This window comes from Falco naumanni, chromosome 12, assembly GCF_017639655.2.
Source record: "Falco naumanni isolate bFalNau1 chromosome 12, bFalNau1.pat, whole genome shotgun sequence".
In the NCBI taxonomy this organism is placed as follows: Eukaryota; Metazoa; Chordata; class Aves; order Falconiformes; family Falconidae; genus Falco; species Falco naumanni.
The window spans coordinates 5,991,944-6,006,098 of record NC_054065.1 but is presented as its reverse complement, the minus strand read 5'-3'; the positions used below and the strand labels follow the sequence as shown (position 1 = coordinate 6,006,098).

At 38.7% G+C, this 14,155-nt stretch overlaps 1 protein-coding gene across 4 annotated transcripts in view; it reads right to left on the bottom strand.

Annotated features, from left to right (window-relative positions):
* Positions 1–14,155, bottom strand: part of PLCB1 (phospholipase C beta 1) — a 401,184-nt gene that overhangs the window by 72,239 nt on the left and 314,790 nt on the right. For all 4 annotated transcript variants that reach the window (XM_040611965.1, XM_040611966.1, XM_040611967.1 and 1 more), the window contains exons 19-25: positions 13,752–13,906; positions 11,860–12,024; positions 9,880–9,979; positions 6,991–7,095; positions 6,135–6,244; positions 1,008–1,140; positions 95–148 (exon numbers count right to left, since the gene is read on the bottom strand). In XM_040611965.1, the coding sequence (XP_040467899.1) occupies positions 95–148; positions 1,008–1,140; positions 6,135–6,244; positions 6,991–7,095; positions 9,880–9,979; positions 11,860–12,024; positions 13,752–13,906 (822 nt within the window). The remainder of the gene's footprint in view (positions 1–94; positions 149–1,007; positions 1,141–6,134; positions 6,245–6,990; positions 7,096–9,879; positions 9,980–11,859; positions 12,025–13,751; positions 13,907–14,155) is intronic.

Sequence of the window (14,155 nt, the reverse complement as noted above, 5' to 3'; positions counted from 1 at the left end):
AAATGTCTAAACCAGATGGCCTATTTCATAAAAAATATGTTTCTCTTGACAAAAAAGTGTAACATTCTTGCAGTGTAAACCATATATTTATTACCTGTGAGGACACTCTGAATAAGATCTTCTGTCTTTGCAGGCGCTTTCACTGAACCTAGAGGTAAAAGAGAGGACTAATTCTAATTCTTTATAACAACAGCCATTGTTGTGCTTCTTGATTGCATATTAAAACATGGCAGGTGACATAGGACCTACACTAATATGGGCATTTATTCATCATTTAAGAAAACACATCTCTTGAGCAGAAGAGTAGCAACACGGGAAACAAAACTGATTCTGTGAACCAACGTAAAAAGCTAATCTTCTGAAACCCACCTGAACTTTGTTGTTTTACTTAGGAGAAGGATGTTATTGAACTCACAGATACCACTCATATGAGTCATTTAAGTGGTATTAGGCTGACAGTTAGTGCAACTGCCCTATATTATGATGACAGTGCAAAATTTCTATATGCAAGATGAAACCAGCTCCTTGGAAGTCAGTTAGATCAAGCCTATGAAGACTGCAGTCATAAATTATAAACACTGTGGTTTAACAAGTATTTGTTAAAGAAGATATCTCAATACAAAATATATAAGTATCTAAGACTGTAATTTGTGTGTGGAATAAGATGTAACTACATGCATAAGTTAGGCATACTTGTAAAAACAACTTAAAGAGATTGCTACACTTGCAACAACAACAAAAACCTAGCAAGTTTTCTTGCTTGTAGTCAACTTCAGTTCCACCACAAAAGCAACTCCCAAATAAAGGACATTTGTATATTTGAAGAAGACTGGCTCTAACAGCCTACAAAAGTAGTGGGAAAATGTCTACCTGTTTTATGAAAACAAAACAAAGAGAATCTGCCCCCTTTGTTCTTCAGACATACAGCACATGAAAAATTATTATCCAGATTTATTTTGAAGAGATGGAACTTTTTTTTGTTTTCCTTTATGTTGTTTTTATTTTACCTGGTGCTGGTTGGCTATGGACAACCTGAGTTGCTGGTTTCGGTGTAAGAGAGGCAGTGTAATTTACTCCATTTTCTGCTGGTGCTGGTCTAGGTTCATTATTAGCTTCAGATGGTGCATCTCCATGGTCAATCTGAAAATACATAATTATTTACATTACTTTTCCCAACTAACAGACTTAAAATTATTTAGTTGCAAGTCTAGTTCAGCTTCTTTTTTTAAAATATAATGTTGGGTGATTGTTAGATATAAATCATTCTAAAAGAAAAAGAAAAAAGATTTCCTTAAGAGCCACAGTAATCCAGGTGGTTTGTTTTTGCAGGGTAAATTTCAAGAAGAAATAGAGCATGTATTATTCTGAAAAAAGTATTTTCATTTTAAGTGGATATAACTCATCAGGGACGTTTTTCAGTACAGTATATAAGAGCTGCACCAGATGTGAAATCTGTATTTTATTGAAAAGCATTGTTCTCTGCCATAAAAACCTCTCTAGAAGCTGGCATGAAAATGCTACTCAAATCCCTGCTGTGAACAAAGCATGTACACAAAACTACTTTTACATTTCAGCTACACACAGCACTATCATTATTCACCATTCTTACAGAACAGAGATGTACTTCCGATTCCCAAGATCTTACATTCTTGTAATTACACTCCAAGGATAATATGTAAACAGTACCTCCATTCTGCTGCATAAATACATCTGTGGTATCCAAATATTTAAGCATTTTCCACAATTTTTTCTTTCTCTCCGGTTCCCTAAAGGCTCAGGCTTACAGCATACGTACTATGTACTGAACATCCTATAATTTTCCTTGTGACCATCAGGTTTTAAGCAAGCACCCAGCACTCAGCAAACAGAAGGTCATTCAAAGCAATTTTTATTTTGAAATGGCCAAGGCCCACTTCCTGCTGTCCCTGCAAGGGGCCAGTTGCCATGGTGTCTCAGGGTAGTTTTGGATTTGTTCCTTCAGCTGCTTCCATTTCACTCTTTGATGGTAATCACATTACAAGCAGAGGCAGGATACCACAGTTGTTGGGTTTTTCTCCCCTTGATTACTCCACACTTGCAAAGTATCAGCCTGCACTGCATCAACAGAGGCAAAATACATTTTGATCTGTTTTGTGCTGCTCCTGCTGCTGATTTCCTTCATCTTGGCCCTGACAACATACTGTATACTTCAAAAGGATTTCTGTTTCAACAGCATATTTCCACCAAAATTATATGAGAGTGATACTGTAGTCAGAAACACGATGCACTCGAAAACCAATGCCAACAACTTCATTTATATCAAGCAGAGATGACTGCAATAAGAGAAGGAAAAACATGATCTAGCCAACATTTATGACAGTAGAATAATGTGACTGGCAAAAGCTGTAGCTGTGACAAACACACAGAGACATGGTTATGCCCTCAATTCTCCTTAAAACAAACTCCTCACAGGATGCAATTCATTAGTTTAATAAAAAACAATGTTAGCTGTACAGATCATCAACATTTAGTACTAATAAAGCTAGAATTCCTAACTTCTGGCAAGTCTCTGCCCCAGAAGTCATTGCATGGGAAAGTGGGTATTATCTCCTTTTTTTTGCGACTAGGTTTGTATGTGGTGTGAAATGCTGCATCACAGCTTGTTGAGAAACTATTAATATAGCCTGTCAGTTTTGGACATAAAACATCTGCTTTCAGAAACTAAAGCAGAAATGTGAGACAGGATCAGGAAGTGAATAAAGAGCAATTTTCACTATATCAAGCAATCTAATCTCATTAAAAAGCACTTTCTCTTCTCATAATTCATCACGCAGAATGCTAAAGTAAACATTTTTCCTTAGTGGAGAATATTTTAGGCTCTTTTTAAAACATGATGTAATCCAGCCTTATGATTTATAGTTTAAATATTCACAGAAAATGGTTTGTGTTCCACATATTGCCAAGTCTTTTGCAAGACAGTATTTATTTACTAAGTAGAAAGATGCATACCCATACAGGTATGTAACTCTATGGTCTATTTTTATTTCTACAGACAAAAGGAGCTGCAATGTGTTGGGGCTGGGAGATCTCCTCTGTGCTGCACTGTTAACTAGGTGGGCAGTTCTGAAGTCAGTTTGCCTCTATCCTCCTTGGCAAAGTATAAGCAAGTGCAAGCAAGGTCTCCCTATAAGTGTTGCATCAACCTGATTTCCATTATTGTAACTTGGTGTGAACATGGTTTGCAAAATTATGTGTGAATTTTCATTTTAAATAGTGGTATCAGATATACTAAGTGCAGCTGCTCTCCTAGAGGTATTTTCATTTACTTTCCGTATAAAAATAATTCTACTTTACCAAAGAAGGCAACTGGCTTCATTTGATTTATATTCTGGCATGCAAAACAATAGTCTCCATTTTAACACTGTTTTATGGGTAGAAACAACAGGTCAGATGTGCTGCTGCTTCTATGTCAGACACGTGAGTAGCAAGGGCTCCTGACTCCCTGACTCTGCAGTGGGAATTAACACACGACTCCAGGGACATTACACCAGCAGGGACAGTCAAAATGTATTTTACTCTGGCTAGCTTTTCCTAGATCCCTACGTGCTTCTGCTGCCATGACTGTTAGGGTGAAAACATACAAACTAGTTACATCAATCCATTTTAGGCTGGGATTAATTCACCCCATGGAACTCTCTGCACATTTCTACAGCTTATTCCTCCTGTCTGTACAGGACATCAGGCAGGGGAAGAGAAGGCAACCTTCACTACCTCTATGCTCATAAATATTTACAACATTTTCAGATGAGTACAGCTAAAAGTGCAAAATCCACACTGCAGGTATTATAATGCTGCCAATGCTACTCCAAAATAAAAAATCACTGTTCTAAGGCCAGGCTGGAAAGCAAGAACTGACCAGAAAGCTAAAGGTAGGAATTCATGTTACACTTATGATGGGAACATTGCATATGAATACAGAAAAGATGCTGTAATTTGAAGCCTAAAGAAAGGCTAATTTATCTGTTCAAAATAATTCACTATTAGGTAGCTTATTAGTTTTTTTTTTTTCTTTTCTTTTTGCAAAAGCCTAGGAAACTTCTTACAGAGATGCAGTTTAAACTTGCGGGTAGCAGAGACAGACCCCCCTATTTTCCTCTGGCAGCTGCAAAAACCCAGCTCAGATAAAAAAATGCGTGTGGGAGGGAAAGAGGTGTGTGGAGGTGCAATCTGTGCTAGGACACAGCACTGCCTTGCACACAAACATTTATAGTGTGCAAATTTGAAGCTGTACGTAGGAAAACTGAATCCAGGTGCATTTATGTGTACATTTCTGGCAAACATGCTTGGGTTTGTTTAGCTATGTTGCCAGTGAATATACTTGCCATTATTCACTGACATAATTCTCATGGGCCAATGTAAGTGAACAAAACGATCAGCCTGGCCGACTGGTGAAGAAAATGTTATCATCACATAACATCACCAGGAAAGCTGAGATTCCCAAGTACAGATCAGCTGCCAAGTATCCTGCCCAGAATGGGCATTTATAAATAGAAGGTAACAACGGTGTACTGCATCTAACTGAATGGTTATACATTTTTACCAAATGCACCATTACAATCGTTACAGTTTTCTTTTAAAAAATATTTCTCTGCTATTCCAAAACAAGATCCTTAATCCTATGAGATTTCAAGCTCCCTGACATATGGTAGCACTACTTGAGCACTAGAATTCATCTTTCCTACTTCCCATTTGCTTGAGAAGATACTCTGTGACAGAATTTTTCTAACTAACAAATAACCCTGTACAGACCAGGAAAAACTGTACTTTTGAAAAAGTAAAAATGACCTCTAAGGTATTTAAAGGATTATCTCAAAAAAAGACTTTGCTATTAAAATAGAATCTCATGTGTAGAGTGTCCTAGATAAATGTCTAAGATACTACTGAGCATTTCACAGTGTCCTCATTCAGCCGAACTTGTGACACTGCACAAAGAGTAAATTGTTGGCCACTGAATCGTAATGACTTTCACTCATCTGGTCTGCTTTGGGAATGTATTCTTGGTTACAAAATCTAGTTCAATGAGCTTTTGCACATCTGAGAATTGAAGACAGACACGAGGGCAGTTTAGGATTATAAAGCACTTCTCCATCTTCGCTGCAGACCCGTACTGAGTGCCTTTTGATTCACATGATGTGCCCAATATCTGACACAAGCAATCTTTAAAAGACAAGGTTGATATTTTCAAACACTTCTAGAAGACGTCCCAATAACAATGTCTGGAACAGAGAGACTGAATGTTTGAACATGCACAGAGTTTACCAGAAACCAAAGCTGAACTGCCATTACTCTCAATTATGCTCAAAATAATACCTACGCATTTGTATGCACGACACCTCCAATTATACAGAAAAATGGGGTTTACAGGTTAGTCCATAGGTAACCACATATACCCAGATACCGAACAACTGGAAATGTGGCTCCCATAGATTTCAGGTAAGATAGAATAGGCCTGAACATTTATTCACTTTATGGTCTCCTCCCTCTTCATCTCTGTTCCTAAGATCTATGAAGGGTTGGATCAGTTGACTTCCAAAGGTCCCCTCCCATCTAAATTATTGTACAGTTATACTGGTTGTCTTTAGGGCATGTTTGCTCACAGAGAATGTATAGACACATCATAATCAGAGATAAATGAATGTTTCTGAACAGAATAAAACCTCCAGAAATAGAGCCTGAAGTTCTGGAAAATTTGTAATATTTTCAGAAAAAGCTACTGACACAAAATTGTCTTTTTACTAAGATGAACTTCAGCATCTCACTGGAAAACAACAGGCAATGACTCAAGAAGATTTCATTTAATACATAACAAAGTTGCAAATCAGCATACACATAATGTGTTTTTTCATTCAACATTCAGCATCTCTCTGCCTCTGAAGAGTGTGCATGCTCCATGCACAACATGCTGCATTCAAGGAAACTACACACACAGTGCAATGCCTCTTAGCTGTAATGTACCCTAGACTCATTCTGGGTGAGGTGTTTACAGGTGTTCAAGTAATCAACACGTACAGTTCCCAGGGACTTTCAATATTTGTCAAAATAGGTGCTTTTAAATACTGTAACTTAATTTGGAGAGACTCTGAAACCTCCCTTACCTCTTTCTTTACCTCTTCTTCATCTTCCAGAGTCAGTGCAGCCAGTTGCTTAGCTCTCTGCTCCATCAAGTTGACATATCTGATTGGATTGGATAAGGCCTCGATCACATCTAGAAACATAGCAAATACTTCAGTTTCAAACCCCTTATGTTATGGTTCCAGTGCTCCTCAGGTTTGAAGAGAGTAATTTTCATACAGATTTGCTTCTGATAGGTACTCCTAGGTGATAGGAACAACAGTGGAGGGGACTACACCATCATGCACAAATACTCTAACCCAAACCTTCTTTGAGTTTGTGCTTGGGTCTCATAGATGTGCTTTTTCTGCACAGGGTTTTTTGATAGATCTTCAAAGCTTACAGCATCAGCCAGCTAGGATCTGGCTTCACATGAGGCACAGAGAAGCATTAGTAAGAAAAGTACTTTAAAAAAATTTCAAAATAGTTATACAAACCACTGTTTTCACTGAAGATGCACAGTATGGTCTTTAAACTTATCCTTGTTTAGAGCTGATTCCAAAATAAAATGCCCTATGTTAAACATGGCACTTTCCTTAGGAAACAATTACACACTACTGTGTCATGTAAGTCTCATTTATGTTTCGATGGCAAATACCTGGGGTATTTCCTCCTTTAGAGTCATACAAGGCCTGCTGAAAATAAAAGAGTTGGCCTTAATCCTAAATCTCAGGCAGGTCCCTGTAAATCGGGCCTTCTTGTATGAGACATAACGATCCATCAGATACAGAGGTTTGCGTACAGGACTGTTACCCCAATATGGCAAGTCATCTACACCACATTCATTTTGCACTTCATTTAACTTTTATATTTCCCACTTGGAAAATGCCACAGAATTACCTGCGTAAGTATCAGGTACATAGTCTTTCACCTCTATGTACACAAAGAGGGCTGGCAGTGTCAAAGGTTGGTTCCTCTCATTCCTCAAACAGATGTAGTGGTAGCCTGCAAAATAAGAAACAACCAGTTCAGAGCATAAGCTCTTCCATAGGCATTTCCAATGTAATTGTGTTCTCATTTTCTATTTATAGTGTGGCTCCAACTGAGCAATCAACCCCAGGGACCTCTGGTAGGGAAAGATTTACCCGAAGGGTTTCAGACATAAGTATACAGACAAAGGACTGTTAGAAAGGCATGTGATGCTGCAGTTTAATACAATATTTTCCCTTTATTTTTACATCTGCAAATAATGCTAAAAATTGTCATTTATATAATTTTTGGTGCATTCTAATTTATTACCTGTAGCTGGAATATTTTTTTTTCCAGTTTCGTAGCTCCTTCTTGGTTTTCAAAAGTGACTGTTGTGGTACTCAGGAAACTGAACAGCCAAGCAAAACTGAGACGCAACACAATATCTCATTTAAAAAATAGATAATGTAGCACTCCATCTACAAAGTGTGTGTGCGTATGTATGAAAACTATCATGTGACCAACCTAATAAATAGATCTGAAAAAGAGTTTTTTCAGACTGTTTTGAAAACTGCCTGTCCTGTAAGAGCAAGGGCACACACTACAGTGCAAGTTAACTTAGCCAAGTTGAGACACCAGAGACAGCACAGCCTGAAACCCTTTCTCCCACCCAACTACCACCATCTCCTGCTCTTTCTCTTGTTCACTGACACTTCTCTGACTTTGTAGATAGGCAGCTCAGTGAGCTAAACTCCAGAAAAAGCAAGCTTCAGAAACTGCGAAAAGTCTTCCACCAATTTAGCTCTCCAAAATGCCTCACTGTAAGGTCAGACATATTAATCCCAATTTAAAGACAGTGATGGAAGTGTACAGGCAGGAATGAGAGAAAACAACCTCGTACAGCTGCAAAGCTGCATCCTCTGCCTCACAGGCCGGTGCCTGTCACACCATGACTGAAGCTGTTCTAAGGCATGATTATGGAGCTGCACACACAGGTAGCACCAGGATACAAGTCATGAGCAGGATGCACTTATCTGGGGGGATTCTCACTTGGTTGATGTGAACAACTCCAGCTCCAAGTCACAGTTAAATCCTTGCTTTAGGAATACTGGTAATTCTGTGGGTTTGGGTGATAGTATGACACAGTTTTCAATTATGTCTCAGAAAAGAGAGAAATTACATATTATAGAGGTCCTCTCAAGCTCCTCCAGCAAATTTTCAGCACGTACATGAATGAAAATCAACATGCTGTTCTCCATCACATGCTGTAAAATAATGATTCCTGGAGTCAAAAGGACAGAAGATAGGCTTGTGGGTAAAAGCTCTCAGAAGTCCTTGTACAATTTAACACAGTGGCCTTTGTTCTAAAAAGCACAAGCTTGAAAGCAAGTCCATGATTCAGTGCTCTGCTGAATGGACTCCATGTTGCATGAAGGGCAAGTGCCATGAAAGGGGACCAGATGTGGTAAGAACCCACTTTCACAAGTGGAGGAAAATCCCTCACAATCCCCTTTCTCCTCCCCAATCACTTATCTTCCTCTAGAGCTTGGCAGATCCTCCATGAGACAATTATATTCATTAAGCCAGCAGAAAATGCAGCCGGCATAAAAAAGTTGAGTTTTCTGCTGGATTGATAAACTGAGTTTGTGCGTGAAAATGGTGTGGAGATTGGCAGAGCTGGCAATAACAGAATGGCTATGGATGTGTGGCCAACAGTAGTGTAGAGAAAAAGGAAGGTGGAGGGAAAAAGAAACGACAACCAGTGAGGAAATCCTGGAGCAGTGAGGTGCCCAGCAGCCACCTCCCATGGTCAGCCTGTTTGCACCTGCAGTGAGGCCATGCAACCCACACCAGCTAAGACAAAACTGCTTGGAGCTCAGAAGATCCCTGACATCATCTGCCACAAGAGAAGGGACTGATTTATACATTACCTGAGATCAGGTCTTCAGAAATAATATGGACAACAATTGTTAGATACAGGGACATGAATTTTGTGCTACTGCTGGGACTGGCTAGATAAGGTACAGCATAGATATATTCTTCCTTTTCCAGTGTGAGTGACGCTGGGAGCATGTTTATGGCCCATATGCTTGCCCTAATTTAATTTCCTGCTCCCCCCCCCCCCCCCCCACGCCCCGGAAAAGCTGGCACTGAAGTCGAACACTTCTCTTGTTCACAATGCCAATGTCATTGCATCTTTCTGAAACATGATCTCTAACAAGTCTCTGGCCCGGAAAATAAGGGCCGGGTTGTTGCACAAGGCAATTTCAGTTAAGTGGCCACTAATTATAATAGAAAAAATAATACGATTTAGAAGAGACCAGTAATGATACATTTTTTTTCTTAAATTTTCAGCAATGAAGATGAAAGTAATTTTGGGTTGATTTAAAGGTGTTCCAGAGATACAACAGCTTGCATGTAGGTCAGTCCTTCCATGCATGTAAAAATTACATTAGAGGAGCACATTTTGCTTTCATTTCCAGCTATCTCCCATTCTCACAGAGATGACATCAAAACTGGCTGTTGCTGCCCTCTTTCCTCTTACAAGTGTACAATTTAGCATAACCTGTGAGCATGCAGTGGAGACAGGTAAGTGCCAACCATGCCTCTGATGTTTTCATTCCATTGGTTCTCCTGAATCATTAAAAATTTAACTTTTTGCTGAAATATGGTGTTTTCCTTTTCACAGTTGAGATAGATTATTCAAATCCCCGGTTGCTATAAATCTGCAGAGTGGCTGCTGATTTACAGCAGTTGAGATTTGGGCTTGCTCTTTCTTTTCACTACACAATGTCTGTCTCAATGGAAAAAATGGTGTACCTGGTCGAATTGCTGAGACTGGTAATATCCGATGACCAATAAATTTCCCTCCTTCTTCATACACTGCTAGCCTCAAACATGCCAGGGAAGGTAAAACGACCTAGAAGGCAATATTGTTGCATTATTAACTTTCTGCTCTGAATGAAACAGTTCCTTTCATAGGCTACAGGGCAGACAAAAAGTTCAGTCCAGCAGACAGTAACATCTACACATCCATATGAAAGTCTTACTCATGAACATGAGGTCAGGGTGTACACCTGTGTGTCAAAATAACTTTCATAGAAACATTTTTCAATCAAGAAACTTGAGGTGGGACATGTGCATAATACGTTGAACCCAGTAATTTGACCCTGTATTTTCAATATGATACAAGGAACTATGTCAGCTCAACTCCTATCACACTTGAATTCTGCTGTTTTCTGCTTATTACTCACACCCTGGATGGTTTTTTTTTTCCTTCTGTGTTTGTGCCAACAGGATTACTTACTACTAAGAAAAGTCACTGAAAGGCATATTAATGTTGAAAACTCAACAAGGAACTCAACCAGTTTTGCAGTGTGAATGTATGAATTACATGAACAATGCCAACCCCAGCAGAATTTTCCAGTGCTGCAGCATACACACTGGCTGGGCTAAAGAGGTTTAATCTGGCAGGGCGTTTACTAACATTGGATGTTTTCTTGGCACTACATAAGAAGGAAGGCCAAACAGTGGAAAAAAACCCCACAAAATCAGAAAAGATTACTAAACTATCAAGATAAAAATCTTTAATATTATTTTAAAAAATATGTAGTATAATTAATCTAATTTCCTTAATTAATGCAAATATACAGACAAATACACATATTTTTAACGTGGGCACAGATATGCATTTTTTTCAGAACATATGCTAAACTTTCTCTAGACAATGAAAGGAAAGAGGGGGAAAAAAAAGCAAAAAAAGCGCAACAGTCCCAAACTAAAAGCTTCTCTAATTTATTTTCAACATTACTAAAAATAGTAATCTATGCTTCTCCAAGCACAGAGGCAGTTGGGCATGATCGTTAACTAAATAGAGAAATGAAGTACACTAATTAGAAGTTCATTACAGAAGAAAAATACTAGCGATGTTTCCAAACTTAAGCTCTGGCTGGCTGCCAAAGGAAAGTCATTCAGAAGGCCAAATATTCAGGGAAAAGGGCTGTGCTCACTAGAAAGCAGGGCTGCGAGTACCAATTGTAAAAACATCTCTGTGAGCTACATTTGCTGAGAGAAATATGAAAGAAATTGTTTGTAAAACACGTGGACTCAAGATCCACTTAACCACAGCACCCAGTAAGCAAAACCCAGAGACTTAAAAAACTGGCTGTGAGTTGCACAATCCTAAAACTCGCTCAGTATTTTCTGCTCTCTCAAAGTTTAGAGAATTGAGTCTGAGTAATATTGTTCAAATTGCACGAGTAACTCAGGAGCCTACGTCTCAATTCAAGTGGATGGGATATATGTGCTTTCACCACCTAGTTGTATTTATATAGCAAAATCTAGTGCTAAGCAGAGATAAGGAATTGCTAGCTTGGACAGCCAGATTGTTCTAGCTGTATTCACATCACCTTGCTCACAGGTTAACGGGGGGCTGTTCCGCCAAGGCAAAACTCCACAGTAATTCAGCTAAACTGTTGCTGGGATCTGTGCTTGCTTGTTCATAGCATGGCGTTGCACTGTGCCATGCAGGAGAGTCTGTCGGCATGTCTGCTGCTACCAGCTGTGTCAGTGAAACGATCAAGGTGATTTTAAACTCATTTATTTTAGTAGGAGCTGGCACAACTACAGTAGCAGAATTACACCAAAAGTGGTTAACAAGAAACAGTTCAAGAAATAACTATTTAGAATATCTTTTCCTTCTAACAAATGCAAAGTTTCAGTAAACCACTGTGAAATTACCCTGCTGGACAGTGAGAAAACAAGCACAAAACACATTTGGGATGCAATTGTTACACTGACCTTCTTAAACACTATGGTTTCCTCTTCCCAGATGGGATTAACGGCATTGCCTTGAGAGGTCTTGGTCTTCAAAGCTTTTCTTCTTGTATCCACAGGCAGGCCAAACATGTCGACTTCTACGTAGGTACCGACTTTTTTATCAGAAAGAAACTGACCTGAAATTATCTAAAACCAAACCAAAGAAGATTACTGCAGACTTTTTTGGTGGATTAGGAAATGAGTTGCTGAAATGCAGATAGATAATTCTCATTAATGATCAGATAGCATGCATTTAAAATAAAACCAAAACAAAACCACAATAAACAAAAAATCACTGTTTAATGTTGCAGACACAAGAAAAACAACTTATGAGGCCTGGTTTCCTGTGACTCTGTGGTCCTGAATTCCCCTATGAGTGATAATGTGGTTGAGATCACGCTGCTGCCCTTCCCTCAGCAGGAATACTCGTTTGGATCTCTTCCTCAACCTGGCTGCCTATTTCCACAACACAGTATTTTTAAGAACTCTAATTCTATCCAGTTTCAACAACAGGCCAAAAAATGCTGGAAGAAAAGAGGTATAAGCATCACAGAAACTACATATGCTTTTAATTGCGAGTGAGAAAAGCTAAAAAGTTGGTATTCTAATAAAGGCTCTTTACAGAGGGTGAAGAGTTTCACTATGAAAACAAAACAATTACAAAGTAGCTGGTCTTTTCAAGCTCTTATTTTTAACAGGAAACACAACTCAGCTTTAAAGAGTTAAAGAAAGGTCTGCAATTACTTCAGAAAACTGAAGAGGCACAGGAATACGCAGCAGTGTCACTGTGCCTTGCCAAATTGAGGCTTGCCTAAAGCAAATCGTAATCTGTTCTTGGCCGTATCTTGTATGGGCATGGACATTAGAACCAGAGTATTCACCAAGCAGGCAGAAGCAGCTGACTTCTCTCTCACAACTCCTGGATGCTAATACATGTTAAAAATGCTGTGCTTCCTCTAAGAGCTACCGAATGGCTTCCACCTCCATTTACTAAAATTGCAGAAGAAAGTGCCTCTAAACCCACAGGAGGAACTGAAAGCTGCTGTGATTACAGGTCACCACAAAAGGTCATTCCCACACAATCGTCTTTTTTAAATATGCATGTTATGAGGTTATTACTTTATTCATACCCCTCCAGCACTGCTCTGCTATACTTGTCTCTGCAGCCTGAGCGGAAATACTTGTTTTCTTTCAAGAAAAACAGGAGGATATTTTGCAGGTGGATTCTATAATACGGACACTGTTCTAATGGACAAGTCCATTTGGGGAATAACAGGATTTCAGAAAGTTTATGTTTTTGTAACTAGAGCTACACCAAGTGTGATTTTGTGATCTTTTCATAGCCAATGCAATCTATCCCTCTAAACATTCATACAAGTAGTTCTCAATTTGCAGATTCCTGGCAGTCCTTGAACTTCCTTAGAGGTCCTTAAAAAGGAACGAAGAAAAGCAAGCTGGCAACAAAATGCAGCTGACATTTATGGTTCCACACTTCTGCTGGAGAACTTATAGGCAACCAAAAAATTTATTTATACTAAATAGTATAGTGCTCTAGCTATTCCAGTCCATACTACCACTTCATCACAGCATGTTTTAAATTCAGCCCTTTGTCACTAAAAACAAAGCCAAACTACTCTTACATCCATTCACTTCTAAATTACTCCTATGGAAAACAATGCACACAATAAAAATGTATTTATTTATCCTACAACATGAAATGTGAGGCAGAATTTAAAAAATAAACGTCACTCCTTGAAATTAAATGCATTTTATTTTCTTGAATGAGCATAGTTATTTGCTAAGCCACTGCACAACAGAAATATATCTGTGCCCTGACATTATCACGAAAGCATTTTCACCAGCTGCGTACGTACCTTGACAGATAAGGTGTTAGCTACTATTCCGTCCACTATACTTTCAGTAAATGGATCAAAGTGTTTGTCTGGTCTTCTCATGAATTCTGGCTTTAACCTGTATCCACTTTTTCCATTGTATTCATACATTCCCATGTTTATTTGCATAGACAAATCTAGGTGTTAAAAATATTGTAAGAGTTATGTTCTGGATAGATAATAATTGAAAAAAGCAACAAAATAATAACAGTTACTGTGATTGCAAACTGGCTGTAATGTAAACAGCTATTCATGGCACACTTGCTTTAGAGGCTTCAGATGTGATTGTCGTCACCCTCTTGAATTCTTCTGACAAGAACAAGACATCTGTAAGACATCTTTATGAGACTATTCAATAGATAACATTTTCAAATTTTAAAAGAAGC